This window comes from Channa argus, chromosome 1 (genome assembly GCF_033026475.1).
Source record: "Channa argus isolate prfri chromosome 1, Channa argus male v1.0, whole genome shotgun sequence".
NCBI classification, from domain to species: domain Eukaryota; kingdom Metazoa; phylum Chordata; class Actinopteri; order Anabantiformes; family Channidae; genus Channa; species Channa argus.
In genome coordinates this window covers 31928226-31942273 of record NC_090197.1, presented here as the reverse complement: position 1 = coordinate 31942273, position 14048 = coordinate 31928226, and the positions used below count along the sequence as shown (strand labels likewise).

General features: G+C 38.3%; 1 protein-coding gene across 6 annotated transcripts in view; it reads right to left on the bottom strand.

The window, feature by feature from the left end:
• Positions 1-14048, bottom strand: part of cdh11 (cadherin 11, type 2, OB-cadherin (osteoblast)) — an 82204-nt gene that overhangs the window by 17163 nt on the left and 50993 nt on the right. For all 6 annotated transcript variants that reach the window (XM_067512712.1, XM_067512702.1, XM_067512734.1 and 3 more), the window contains 5 exons: positions 12013-12415; positions 10924-11063; positions 9971-10265; positions 6527-6646; positions 4644-4811 (listed from right to left, as the gene is read on the bottom strand). In XM_067512712.1, the coding sequence (XP_067368813.1) occupies positions 4644-4811; positions 6527-6646; positions 9971-10265; positions 10924-11063; positions 12013-12160 (871 nt within the window). In that variant the 5' untranslated portion in view covers positions 12161-12415. The remainder of the gene's footprint in view (positions 1-4643; positions 4812-6526; positions 6647-9970; positions 10266-10923; positions 11064-12012; positions 12416-14048) is intronic.

Genomic DNA, 14048 nt, shown 5'->3' with positions numbered 1-14048 from the left:
TTTATCTGTCTTGTCTTTGTTTAGTTTCTTCCACAAAATCCTTCTTTCCTCTCATACTGTCATTCTATCTGTACTGTTTTCCCAAATCTGTCATCTTTTTCTTCCACTCTCCTTATGCACCTTCTCTGCAGCTTCCCATTCTTGTCTATACTTCCGCAGTCCCTCCTTCCTTCATCTTCTCCTCCTCATACTCTACGATTCAGACATTGAGCCGAGATTGAAATTATAATTTCATGCTTCATGCAACATTAGCATGTTTATCCTGCTCGTCCAGGTGTGACAATCCTGTGAATCATGAAATTCATTTGGTCATGTGGCTTTTGAGCAAGTGGAAGAGAAGTGTAATTCACAGGGTTTTGTCCATTCCCCCCCCGCCACCCTCCAGCTCTCTAATTTTTTGTCATTCACATCTCCATCGATCCTCACCACATCCCTTCTCTCCATCCTTTCCCGTCATCTTGTTTTACTTGTTATCTATCTTCATCTCTCATTATCTTTTTCTCTTATTATCTTCTTCTCTTGTTCTTACACCATCTTTCCAAACCTTTCCAGTCATCCTCACCTATCCTCCCTCTCTCCGCCCTATTTCTCTCACCTATTTCTTCTCTTCTCTACTTCTTTCTCTGTCTCGCCTGCCTGCCTATTCTGGCTAAAAGCTCATTTCATCCCTTCCCTCCCCTTGCCCTTTTGCTACCTCTCTTTTTCTGTCGTTCTATTCTTGCTTTTGCTAAGTAGCTTAACTTCAGTGGCTCCTGGCAGCTGAGTTAAGCATTGTAAGACAGAACACACAGGCAGCCTGGCACACCTGGCTGCAGGCGGAAATGAAGCACGGCACATACAGTATATGTATATTCAAGGACCACTGTGGAAGCAAATGCGAGTTTGAGATTTCAAAAAATGTCATGCACTTGTAAATCATTCATTCTTTTTACCTTTTCTGGAACAAAGACATTTGGTTATTTTTGTCAGTTACTCTGTGGAAAAGTGAGCACATGACAAAGCTAGTAGTTGCTATGATTACTCAACTACAAATGCTGCACTGTTGCTGTTGACTCAGATGTCCAGTCTTGGAAGAAGCAGCGAATAAAATCAGGAAACGTTACACATAAACACCAATAAATAGCCTCATAAATACAGACTGTGTAATGACCTCAGTCATTGAATTTATTTACGGAAATAAGAACAATTAGAACTTGCATGTCTAATTGTCTAATTTTATTTTACCTTATATTAGTGACTTTGGTGGTATTATCAGATAGACAGTATTGAACATTGAGAATACACTGAATAGTTGTTTTGTTCATTGTGCTGTCGTGTGCTCTTAAATGCTGTTTTGGGTTTGGACTAGTGCTCTGACTGTCACTTTATGGCTAGCAAGACTAAGTGGATATCTTTAATGAGCCTACTGTAAATTTTTATATTCAAAGAAAACATGCTGAAAAAGCCCAAAGAACATGTTTATTTTTATGAAGATTGTGAAGCACTGAATTCACAGATGAACCATGCTGTAATTTTCTCACAGTTTGATGCTGTGCTGCCCTTAAAATATAGAAGCATATTGTTAGTTTACAGGACAGCATGTACTACACCCCAGTTGTATTTGTACCACATTCTGTACAAGAAAGACATGTTTACACTATGTATGTCATGATAAAAAGTCAACAACAATATTTGGAAATCATGACTGTAAACACCCTTTACCTTGGCTGAGCATTTTAAAGACAGGCATTCATATCTGTATAAAGATTATATATAGTTTTTGTTGCTAATTTCATATTGACATGTTCTCAAAATGCCCACATCCTAAAATGGTAATGTCACTGTCATTGTTTGTGACTTGCAACAATTGACTCTGTCAATACCAATGGTTGAGATGCAACTTGTGGCTAGCAAAGCAATTTATAACATGACCCGAGTTCTCCTCACATTAACATTAATAGGCTACCGACATACCTGTATTCCCTGCAGACAGGGAAGGCATAATTCAAGTGTGAACATAGTCCTCTTACCAAAAAATAATCCTCATAGTTGTTGATGTTCTCTTTTGACATTTACACTGGCGATTGAGCAGTGACAGTTTCTACCCGTACCCTGTTATTCTTTACTTGTGTGTCTTTTGCCTGTTTTAGTATTATTATTTATTATTTTAATATTATTCAGTTTCTTGTCTATTACAGTGAAGCACTTTGCGACACCTGTTCTAGAAAGGTGCAATTTAAATACATTTTACATACTTATCAAGGTTTAATATGTGAATGTCTCTTTAACTTACATAATTACTTTCAGTTTTGATTAATGTTCCCTTAATTTAAATTTTAAGTGTTGTTTTTCTTCCTAATGCTGGTGAAAAAGCCATTTAAATAAATTTGAGGATTGATTGATCTCTGCAGTGATACAGAAAAAATCATATTTTAAGGTATGTCAGGCGGTTTTCACTGACAGATGATAATAGACTAATTCTAGTATAGCAATCTTGAACTCAGGAGGTAAATGCAATGTACAAATAGAAAGCCTCCAGATATTGACCAAAACACTATCCTGCACAGCTTTTAATATCTTTTATCTCCAGCTTTCTGCATTGTTCGTGTTTAAATAGGAATGAGAGAGAGAGCAAGAGCTTTATAGAACTGTAGCTGACATCGTTTATTAACAGCATTAACATGTAACTAAACTCTCTCTGTGATGTCCATCTAAAGAACTGAAGTTGTAGAACTAACGCTAGTTATCTGCCGTTGTTTTCCGGCTGCTCCTCCTCCTGTCTGTTCTGTGATGGGTTTTTATGGTGGCAAATGAAAGATGCTCGATAATGAAGTGAAAGGGAGAAAATTACAGGGACATAAAGACTGTGAGAAATAGAGAGAAACCGAGAGATCAAGACTTACTGTGAAAGGGGAAAAAAACATACAACTTAAATGGAAACTGAAAAGCTGCTGGAACACACGAAACAGAGTCACACTGTGCCATATCTTTTCTGTCGGTTTTTATCTCTTTAGTTGTTTTTCCTCTTTTTGCATCTGTTTTATTTTTGCCTTCTCTCTGCCTCTTGCTTTGACTCTGTTTTTCTTTCTTGACTTTATCTCATTTCCCATTTTTTCCTCTCTTTCTGTGCTCTCCCACTCTGCCTAACTACTAAATAAGTAATCACTGTCCTCATTCACACCATCTGGGAGACTTGCAGGTGTTTGTGCTGCTTTCACTTTTTTGTAAGCAGACCTACTACCACAACATACTGCCGTTCACTGTGCTGTCTTGTATCACACAGATGTAAACTGCCATTGATGTATAGCTGATATGTAGAAGTAATGCAAGGACATACTCTGCAAACAGTTACGCTTGATCATATGTTGTTATAAAAGCTGCTTTCTGATGGCATTATGCAATTCCCATAAGAAACATATTGGTAAAACAATTTTGAATGTGGAAATCAAAGCTAAACATTATTGTTTTGGTAATGGTGTACTTCTGAACAGTTCCATTAAATTTTACTCTAGTTCCTAATGTTGTCACTGAGCATGGGCGGGGCCACAACTGGCGGTGTGGGATACAAGCCTGTGGCCTTCTGCATCAAAACCCAATGCTCTGGCACTGGGCCACCAGCCCGCCTTTAACTTTACTCTATATATTATGTAAAACCAAAATTCCTTTTACGTTCCCTCACAAAGTTGTGCATTTGACTAAAGGATTGCGTTTTATTCTTTCTCTGCATCTCCCTGTCTTTTACATTCTCACCCTTACTGCTTTTGCTTGTATTTCTCTATTTTTTCTCACCTATTCAGCCTCTCCACAGGCTAAATCTTGAGCACTGCTCTCTCATTTTTCCCTTTCCCTTCTTCCAACCATCCCTGATCCTGCACAGCTGAGTCTCTGCCAGAAGTTCCTCTCCTCAGAGCTACAGGAGGGGAAGGAGGTGAGATTGAGGGAGAACAGAAAAACGAGGCAGTAAGAAACATAGCAGGGAAAATTAAGTCAAAGGGGGTTTCTGGATGTCTAGGTAGAGTGGAGATTGATTTGTACACTGGTACAAATCACTGTGGTTTAGATTGTTCCTGTAAACCAAAGAACCAGAGATAGTGAATCTTTAGCTCTGCAGATTTAACCCTATACTGGATTTTGGAATATTAATATTATTAAGACACAAACACGCAAAGAAAGGAAGGATCTTCCATCCTGATGATTGCTTCTTTAACTTTAACAATCTATCAACTACCATTTGTTTGATTGTTGTTAAGATTGGGATTTACTACAGACCGTACTTTTTCAAATAATATTACCCCCCCCCCCCAAAAAAGTGTTTTTTGTCCTTCACTTTGAAAACGTCATATCTACAGTTCTTGACAAATCTAGGCTAAATTTTCACTACTTTTTTGCTCAGCACATCGGTAATTCAACGTGTCCCAAGAAGATTCTTTAACACACACAAACATACACACACATGTCTAGAGGCATTGCAGGGGACCATCAAAAAACCTTTAATAATTATTCTGCGTTATCTTTAATGTCTCCTGCACTGATTTCCATGTATTGATGTCTTGCAACATGTTCTCTAGTTTTACAGTACACACAGACTGATGCATGTTTGTGTGTGGCAGACAATACAATAACATACAATGGAAAAAAAAACGTTAGGAGGTGTTTGTACTCACTCTGTGGGAACTTCGGAGGGTTGTCGTTGACATCTGTAAGGGTGATTTTGACCTCGGTAGTTCCCGACAGCCCACCCATGTGGCCACCCATGTCTTTGGCCTGAATGACAACATCATACTCCTGACGTGCCTCACGGTCCATGTTTGGCAAGGCAGTGCGAATTATACCTGAATGGACAGTTTTTAAATTCCAGTTATTGCTCAGGTTGCCTTTTATACCTTGTTGCAACCTTTATACCTATGTGTACATGTATTTGTGTGCAAAAACTGTGTTGTACACATAATGTACCTGTGGTTTTGTTTTACTGTCTGCCCAAAATATGTAATTCCAACAAGAAACACAGTTGTGGTGCTGTCACACATTTGTATTAAGCATCACACTTTCAGACTGTCTGACACTGACCAAACAAATGCAGTGTAGCTGCTTTTTTCTTTGATGTTATTAAATCAGTGATCATCACATAGCAGCAGGATCAATACACAAAGTATCTTCAAATTGAGAGAAGAGTGGTGTGCATTTAACACACATAGCACAGCAGCTTAGATCATCTGTTAATATAGTAGACTTACTAATCTAACTGCTTTTTGCACAGTAATAGATAATGTGCAGTGATTCTTTATTGTGCTCTGAATGATACTGATGTTTGTTATGTACATATTATTTATTTTTTCAAGGTTTGAGAATGTTCCTGTGGCATCTAGAGATTTATAGTGCCTTAGAATTATTTAATATTTTGAAAACATTCTCTCTCACCTGCTTGGAAAAACAGAACCTTTCGGGAAGCCAAAAGTTAGTGTAATTTACTTTTCTAGGAGTATGTATCATTTATTTAAAGATGTTTTATTTCGTATTTATAAATACGAACTTCAGTTAAACATCTGTGAAGCCCTATTTTTCTCTATTTCAAGCCCCAGTAATCTTTTCTTTCTGTTTAATTCATCAACCACTACTCTTGATCCATCTTGCTCTTTCTTTTTCCACATGTCTAGCTGCAGTGTCAGGGAGTTGAGGCTTTCTACTGTCATATTATGCCAACTCTTTGTGTGTGTGTGTGTGTGTGTGTGTGTGTGTGTGTGTGTGTGTGTGTGTGTCTGTGCACAGGAAAGCATGAAAAGCTGATAATCTCCAAACCAATTAGAAATGTGAGCTATGGATTTGAGCCAGTCAAATACCCAACACTGGTTTGATTAGACAGATTTACTTTGCCCAAATCTCTCTCCCTCTCTGTGTCCTAACCACTCTCTTTCCATGAACTCGCTCTCTCCAAACCAATTTCTTTCTCCTCCTCTACCCTAACCTCTCTTTTCCTGTTCTTCTTCACTCTGTTGGGCCCAACATAGCTCCCTGTCTGCCCTAACCTCTCTCCTCACATCCAATTTCTTCTCATAATGCAAACCCAAATATTAGGCCTTGGTTCGGCAGAGACCAGAGCAAATGTCCTCTGGGGACCTCTTTTTACAGCAGTGCCTTCTTTTCCTCACCAATTTCAGTGTAAAAGACATAGCATTACACAATCCAGGCAGCACCGAATCCTTAGCTTTTTGTATTAATAGTGGGAAAAGGTAAAAATATTGTGGAACCCAGTGGTTTGGCCTCAGCAAAGAGGTGCCTGCCAGACCTAGCAAGCTTGTAGTTTACAATGCTGGAATCTGCCACTATGCACAATTATTATTTCTTAAACATAAGATTCACACATGACATTTACGTAATTTATTGTAAAGAATTGTGCTTTTTATTGTTTATTTGCTGGATGCAGTTTAGGGAGGGGCCGTGTCCTGATCTTGTAAACTTACATTTGTGTAATGTAGTTCTTTTTGTGTAATACTACATAAGGGCTGTATTTGATTGTAGACCCAAGGCGGAGTTCTGTTTTCAGTCTCACCTGTCTGAGGCTCCACAGAGAAATATGGTTGCCCTTGCAGTATGCTATACACCAGTCTGGCACTGTTGCCGTAGGTGGGGTCATCAGCATCTGTTGCTGTCACCTGCATCACTGAAGTACCTACAGGACAGACACACAGACATGACAGACAGGTCAGGATATGACTGTACCTCTGTGATTCGTCCAAGAAAGGCTTGACAAACAAGCCTGTCACACAGCAATCCCCTTGCCTGCACCGGGTGGATGGGAAAAGGGAATGAAAATTGCTTTCCCCTCACACACACTGCAACTGAACAGCTCCTGCTAGGTTGGTCTCCACTATTATTTTCGTACATTTCATCATTGTCGAGTGGAAACATTGACTCTTCAATTTTGGGGATTTTCATGTTTTAAATAAAATATTTTTTTCTCCCTGCATTAACAGAATTTTTCAAACCCTGTATTTATTGGACCCTTTCAAAACAAGTTGGATAATGTCAAGCAAACAAACAAAAAACTCACGGTTGTCAAGCTGAAAAACGAGGCTGTTTATCTTAGCACCCCAAAATGGACACTTTTAAAGATAGGGTGGTTTTACTCAGCAACAGCGATTCACTCCCAGTAAAACTCTTAACTAAATTGGACAAAGTTAAGATGAGCAAAAATGTTTTTTTACAGAAGTGCTAAATTTTTTTTGATTAACTTTGAATAGTATCCAAAAATTCCTTTTTCAAATACGACACAACAAGTAAAACACGGTTTATAACCTCTTCTCTGCTGTGGAAAGGTTTTTTTCAGAGCAGTTCTAAATCTGCTAACCTACATCGCCCATTTGGAAGAGAAATGCATAATTTCCTCAGCTCAGTTCCTCAGCTTACATTAACCAAGGTATGCACTGGCTGCAGGCAACACACATCACAGCTGTATTTCTGTTTTTAATTGTTGTTGTGTTGACTTTATGTTACTTGGTTTTAACATTTTGTCTACACCACAAAATAAGTAATTCATTCAAAACAGTGTAGCACTCTCTTGAATCCAAATGTAATTCAGTTTGTGGGAATAAAATAACACCATTTTGTGAATTTATTCTTCACTGGTCTTTTTATGATTAAGACTTTTTATTTTGCTAGGCAGTGAAGACAAACAATGACTGCATATACATATACACTTAAGAAACCAAGATACTTGGAGAAATGAGCTTTCTCTGGCTAACGGTGTTCACACGCACTTAAGAAACCTGGCTACTGGAAATCCATGTATATGTACACCAGAAAAATAATGTTTTCTGCTCCACCTCAGACTTATTTTGGTAGCATTATGCACAGATTCTAACTGTATAGTGACACAATACACTGCTTTCTAACTCTGCAGGGGAAGAAAATAAGGAAAAAAGGTGACATCCACAGTGGGAACTGTCTAATTTAAAAAAATCTCTGAGGAAAGGTAACTTATTTCAGACTCTGTTCAGACTTTGTTTTGGAAATTAGCATTAATGATTACTCTTTTCATTCGACCTTTCAACTGTCTGAAGCCTTTTTATTACGCACATGCGAAATTTGAGAAAGGTGATTAGAAACCTGGTTACACGTATAAATGGTAAAGAAATCTGCGTTCTTTGGCAGAATACTTTCTGGGAAAGTCCGGTTCTCCTAATCCCATACCACAATTTCAAAAATCAGCTTTCCAGTTTATCTGACAGTTAAGAAATTGGCTTTACCGAGAGCCCAATGTAACCTGGTTACTTGAAATCATGTAAACACACTGACTGACAGAACTTAGTGTGCCTAAGCTGCTGCCTTTTCCCCTAAATTGGCTTTTTCATCTTGCAATATTTATCTTGCTACAGATATTATTTGTTTAGAATCTCCTCCATTGTGTAAATAACCTGGAAGAAAAATCACAGAAGTCATAACCTGCAATACAGTATATGTGTGCATTTTTTCCTAATATTAATTAAGCACACGATTTGGTAAACTCCAAACACCAAAACAATTTCAATTGCAGGTACAAAAACTGTAGAACCTGTTTTGTGAGATGAAAATCATAAATTGTCATGATCATCATATCATAAAATCCTATCAAATCATCATAAAATCATCATGTCTACATTTTGAGCTGGAGCATGTTGTGACATATGTTGGATTATATTTGGATATAGTGCATTATGCTGCATCTGTGAGTGTGTCACATCAAACACTATCCATGTTAGTTAGTTCAGCTACTTTAAAATCTTATTTCTAATTCCACTGCTTGGACATTGCAGGGTGAGTTGTAGTTATGTATACCCACACCCTACTCCATGTGAAATCCATGGGGTATATAACTGTAATCAAGTTTCAATCAACCATGGTCTCAGTGAGGCAGACACCTGTCTGTAAGTCTGCAGTATAAATTACCAAGTATATTAATTTGAAAGAGACTCTATTCTTTCTCTGTCCTCATTCTGACGTCCATGAGGGAACATGGGCCTGCTTAGTCAAATTATAGCTTTCCCTTCTGTTCTGGTTCTGTGACTGAGGCTGATGGCAACTGGTGGCCCCTACCTGCCAGACTTCTGTATTCAGGTTTGAGCTAAAGAAACAAATAAGTGGAAAAAAAAAAAACTGAACAAAATTAATTCAAAGGTTCTTTCTGAAGTTCTTTCTTTACAAGTCCAGCCCATTCAGGGAAGCGAATTCTCTGGCTTTCAGACTTTCAGGCAGCACCACTGCCAGTATAGTTCATTTCAGGTCAGTCTTAAGGGGGTGAAGACTATCCAAGGCTACATCATATTTGGAAAGAAAATCTTTCAAGATCAGATGTTTCTAAGGAAATTGTAGAGGTTCTTGCCCATTTTAATCCAGTGCTGAATTTTGTAAAAAAATAAAAAACAATTCAAAAGGCTTTTTAGAAGCTGGATGTTATCAGCTCATTGTGTTCTCTGGCATCTACTTCTGTCACACTTCCTGGCTTCAGATTTCAGTGATAATTAATAATGTATGGAAAAGCCTGTTTAGCGGACAAATAACACTGATGATGAACTCCATCAGTGACATCATGAGTAAATGTCTTTCAGAGACAGCTTTAGAGCTTTACTCTGCGGAAAAACCCAATATTTCATGAAATCTTTGTTGTATGTGGAAATATAAAAAATATGCTGGTCAGAGTTTATAAAGCAGAAACTAAAATAAAGCATTAAAATAAGAAAAACAGTGTGTTTACCTAAACCCAATAATTTCAGTTGACAACTCCTTGTAAGTAAACATGCTTAGCTAACATGCATTTGAAGTACCCTCCATGAATTTTTGAAAGCTGTAGTATTAAAGATAAAATGTACTCATTTGCAGTTTTGCTTTTGACATCTCACTTAATTCTTATCTGGGGACATTTTAATCTTTGCCATACTAAAATTAAGCTTTTCCAATTTTCTTGGTACCAATCTTATCCGCCCTATGGTTTTCTCTTCCCCTTTCATCTACTACTCACCAACATTGGACATCTCGGGCACCCTGGCATAGTACGGCCCATGTAGAAACTCTGGAGGATTATCGTTGATGTCCTGAACTTTCACAATGAATTCTGATGGAGGCTCCAGAGGCTTATGAGTATCTCTGGCCACTGCCTGGGCTGTTAGAGTGTACTGGGCCTGTTCCTCTCGGTCCAGGGTTTTTGTGGCATGGATATTGCCCGTCTTGTCATCGATAACAAAGATCGTTCCTGCACCTTCCCCTGACAGAATGTACTTGATGTTGCCATCACCTGAGTCTACATCTGAGTGGAGCTGAAAAGCCGAGAAGAGAACGAGACAAACCATTAGTAAAGGACAGAGATAGATAGGACTGCATATAGCTTGGCTGCTTGGCAGATGTGACATGAAGCTTCTATTTCTCAAGTCAAAATATTAAAAGAGCTCAAATCCTGACATAGATTTCAAACATTTTGATCCAAAATAGAATGAACAATGTTCATGTTCAATTGCATTCTTGTTCTTCATTTAAAATCCCTTGACTATAAAATATGATGTGCTGTATATCATTTGTTGTTTGTTATGAAAGTCGGTGCTCTGTTTGAATTATATGGTTGTGGAGTATGACCAATCATTTTCACCCTTGAATGCTAATATGACCCAGCACTTTTTCTTTCTTTCTGTCTTTCTTTCTGTCTTTCTTTCTTTCTCCCTCTCTCTGTCTCTCTCTCTTTCACTCTATCTCTCCTTGATAAATGTGATGAATGTGCCAAGTGAATTTAAATCCTTTTGTAGTAAGTCATTTGCTTGTCACCCTGCATTCCCCACCATGACTGTCACTGGAGGGCAGTGTGGCTATTAATTAAAGACCAAGTCAAATTCAGACTATTATTAAGTTGCTAATTCAGTTTGACTCAGGAGAAGAGACGTTGCTGGAAAAACAGGTTATTTATTCGCACTATATTATACTCACCCTGCCCACCAGAACCGGCTCAGGACCAGTGTACTCCTCAATGACAAAGAACTGATTCCAGACCCATCCTCTTTTGGATCTGTGAAGTACCTGCCCCTCCTTTCCCATCATCTGTCCATGTCTGTGCAGTGACAAATGCCCTACAAGCACAAAACCAAACCTTGTTTTTTCTGTGAGGGAGGACTGTATGACTTTTGTTAACCATATGAAATCTAAATCCCATTTATTCTTTATCATTTTTAAATGTTAAGAGGCAAAATTAAACAGTTTATTTAGGTCACTCTGTATTTAATGAATGAATTATCACTGTAACTGCAGTGTGTGTTCTGATAATATTTTCATTAGACTAAACTCAACAGTGGGCGGGAAGCACTAACCTCCTGAATAGGCAAGCCCACTTTTGAATTATAGGTCACTGTTTCAAATCCCAGCTGAGAAAATGAGAGTTGGTGGAGTGAACGACACAAGTTTCAGCAGCTAGTCTTAGGTGGCTCTTAGTGAGCTACCAATGTAGTAGTGTAGCTGTTGAGCGCCTAACAGGAGCAAGCTGTGGTTGTGCTTAGCAATAGCCATGTTTGAACATCTGTAACTGAAGCCTGCCTTTGGTGGAGAAACATGAATTAAAATGCAAATACAGTAAACCTGTGTACTTCAACATGAAACCAATGGATAGAACACAAATGTATACAGTTGTACAGGCAACTGAATAGTAAAAAACTTGTCCTGTCTTAATTTGCAAAATTTGTAATGTGCAAAAGTGTGTGAAAAGGAACATTAAAATGTTATGTTTAAGTTGACATGATGGTCACAGGTTGTAATGGATACCAACCCTATACAGTAACAGTCAAAAATAGACTGTCAGGATGCTGAAAAATAAAGTCTAATAGTTGCAAATGCTAAAAAAAATAGACAAACGTTCTAAATTTTAAAATGTCCAAATCTGGTTCAGAAAGTGGTACGTTTGTGTTTTAACCGATGGAAGCAAAGATGTGTCTGTGGGTGCTTCACAAGCACAGTTTAAGGTTGTATTGTCCAGCCAAGGTGAAGAAAAATGTTCTTACATGATACATGTTACGGCTTTTTTCCTACCTGGATGTCTGTGTCTGTGGCTCCTGTGATCCCCAGAAGCAGTTCCTTTCCTTGTTCCTAATGCGACATTACACAGTGCAGAAACTCCCACCAACACCAAGAGGGACCTCAGCATCCCGAAGCCCTGCATCTTCATCAGCATTGCCATCCTGCTCAACCTGGGCAACTGTGCACTTCTTGCCGCCCCTCTACTTTCTGGTTCTTCTCAGTGGAGCTCTGCTCCCACTGAGGCGATATCTTGTTTTTGCTAACGAAATGTTGTTGATTAACGTCTATTTCATTAGCTGAGATGGGGCCTGCTACTGTCAATACTCATCACTGATGTTCAAGTTATTGCCTTTCTCGTACACGCTCTTCTTCCTCCCTCTCACAGTTAGCTCCCTCTCTCCTCCAATCACAGAACCTAAAAGAAAGCAGAGAAGAAAGCAGCATTGTCAGCGACAGTCGTGACAATAGAAATACTTGCATTTGAGCACATTTACATTCAGATTTGATACAGCTTTCAAACAAATACATTTCCATAAAAGTGATTAATATAACACTGACAGCGAAAGCAACAGTTTTGTAATCATTCATTCCAGTCTGTTTGAGAGGGTAATGTTAATCGACTGCTCTTGTGATTTGACTTCTTAAATGGTTATCGTGTTGATTAGGACATTATACCAATTACCCCGACAATGCTGTTTGTAAACTCGTTAGCTTTAATTCAATTAGACGCACAATGATTAAGAGTGGGAGGTACGGCTCATGTGCGACAGCGGGTTGCTGTATTTACTCTGTTTACAGCCTTTTCTAATTAGAGTAATGTAAAGCAAAGATGGCAATGTGTGAAAGTCATTTAAGGCGAATTTAAGTTTCATGACACTCTATCAAGCCCTGTTTTTGTGGATTTCACTTTAGGCTTTTAAAAAGCACACTAATCCCTTGAATGAATCCGCAGAAGATGAAATTTGATCTGTTGAAAATTCAATGTGTCCATCAACAGGCCTGACCTGTGAGTCAGGAAACTGCTTGTTCATTCCAAGAAACTCTATAGAAATGTCAATGAAAGACTTAAGCGCAGTTTTACTGAAAAATTTGGCATGTGATAGTGCTGTAAAATAAATTTGATCAGAGCGGCGAAGGAAGGAATCAAAGGATGCCAGGATCCTTTTAATAGAGGGCTAAAGGTGATTGGACTAGCCACAGCTGCCACATGGGAGGTAAAATGTTTGTTGCCTTTCTAAACATCTAATTTGACAGAACAGGAAAGGTTACTGGGTTCAGGAGATTTGGGACACAACTGCAGACTCACATGTTGATTACATGATTAGCCAACCTAAAGTGTTGACGGTTAATTTAGAACCACTTCATATAGTTAATTGTCCTTAAATCCCATGACTGATGCAAATATCTCTGTGCATTCAATGTACCTGTCTGTCATTAATCTGTGCAAGGCTCAAGCTTTTTCACTTCAATGCCACTTCTTGAAACAATATGTCAGGTACTACACAAAAATTAACTTGTGACAAAATTATTGGAAGAAGAGTTTGTGACAAATTGGAACAGAAGTAGAAAGCAGAAAAGAGTAAAATCTAAAAATATGTGAGAGGAATGAGGAATATTCCCTAACATTTGTAATTCACCTCAAACTGGACATGTCTAAATTTAACTTCAAAATGACAACGAGACACCACTCTTGTAAAAGGAACAGTTGCTGTCTGAATGCCTTTTTTTTCTGTCAAATCTAAGCAAAATCCAAAAGTGTCTATTCTTGGAACTTGTCATTTGCATGTGAATTTTGTGAATTGGAAAAGCAGAGAATGAGCTAATACCTAAAAAGAAATCATCAAAACCAATAAAAACTCTGAAAGGCACCGGTTGTGCCCAGAGCTGACACCTGACATGCAGAATATATTACTGGGCTCTCAAACTGTCATTTATGTGTCAAATTAGATGTTAGCTAGTTTGTTAGATGTCCAAAATAAATTGTTTTCACCAAAATCTCGATACCCTACCACCAGTTATTAGATGTTTGGCTCAAAAACATAAATCAA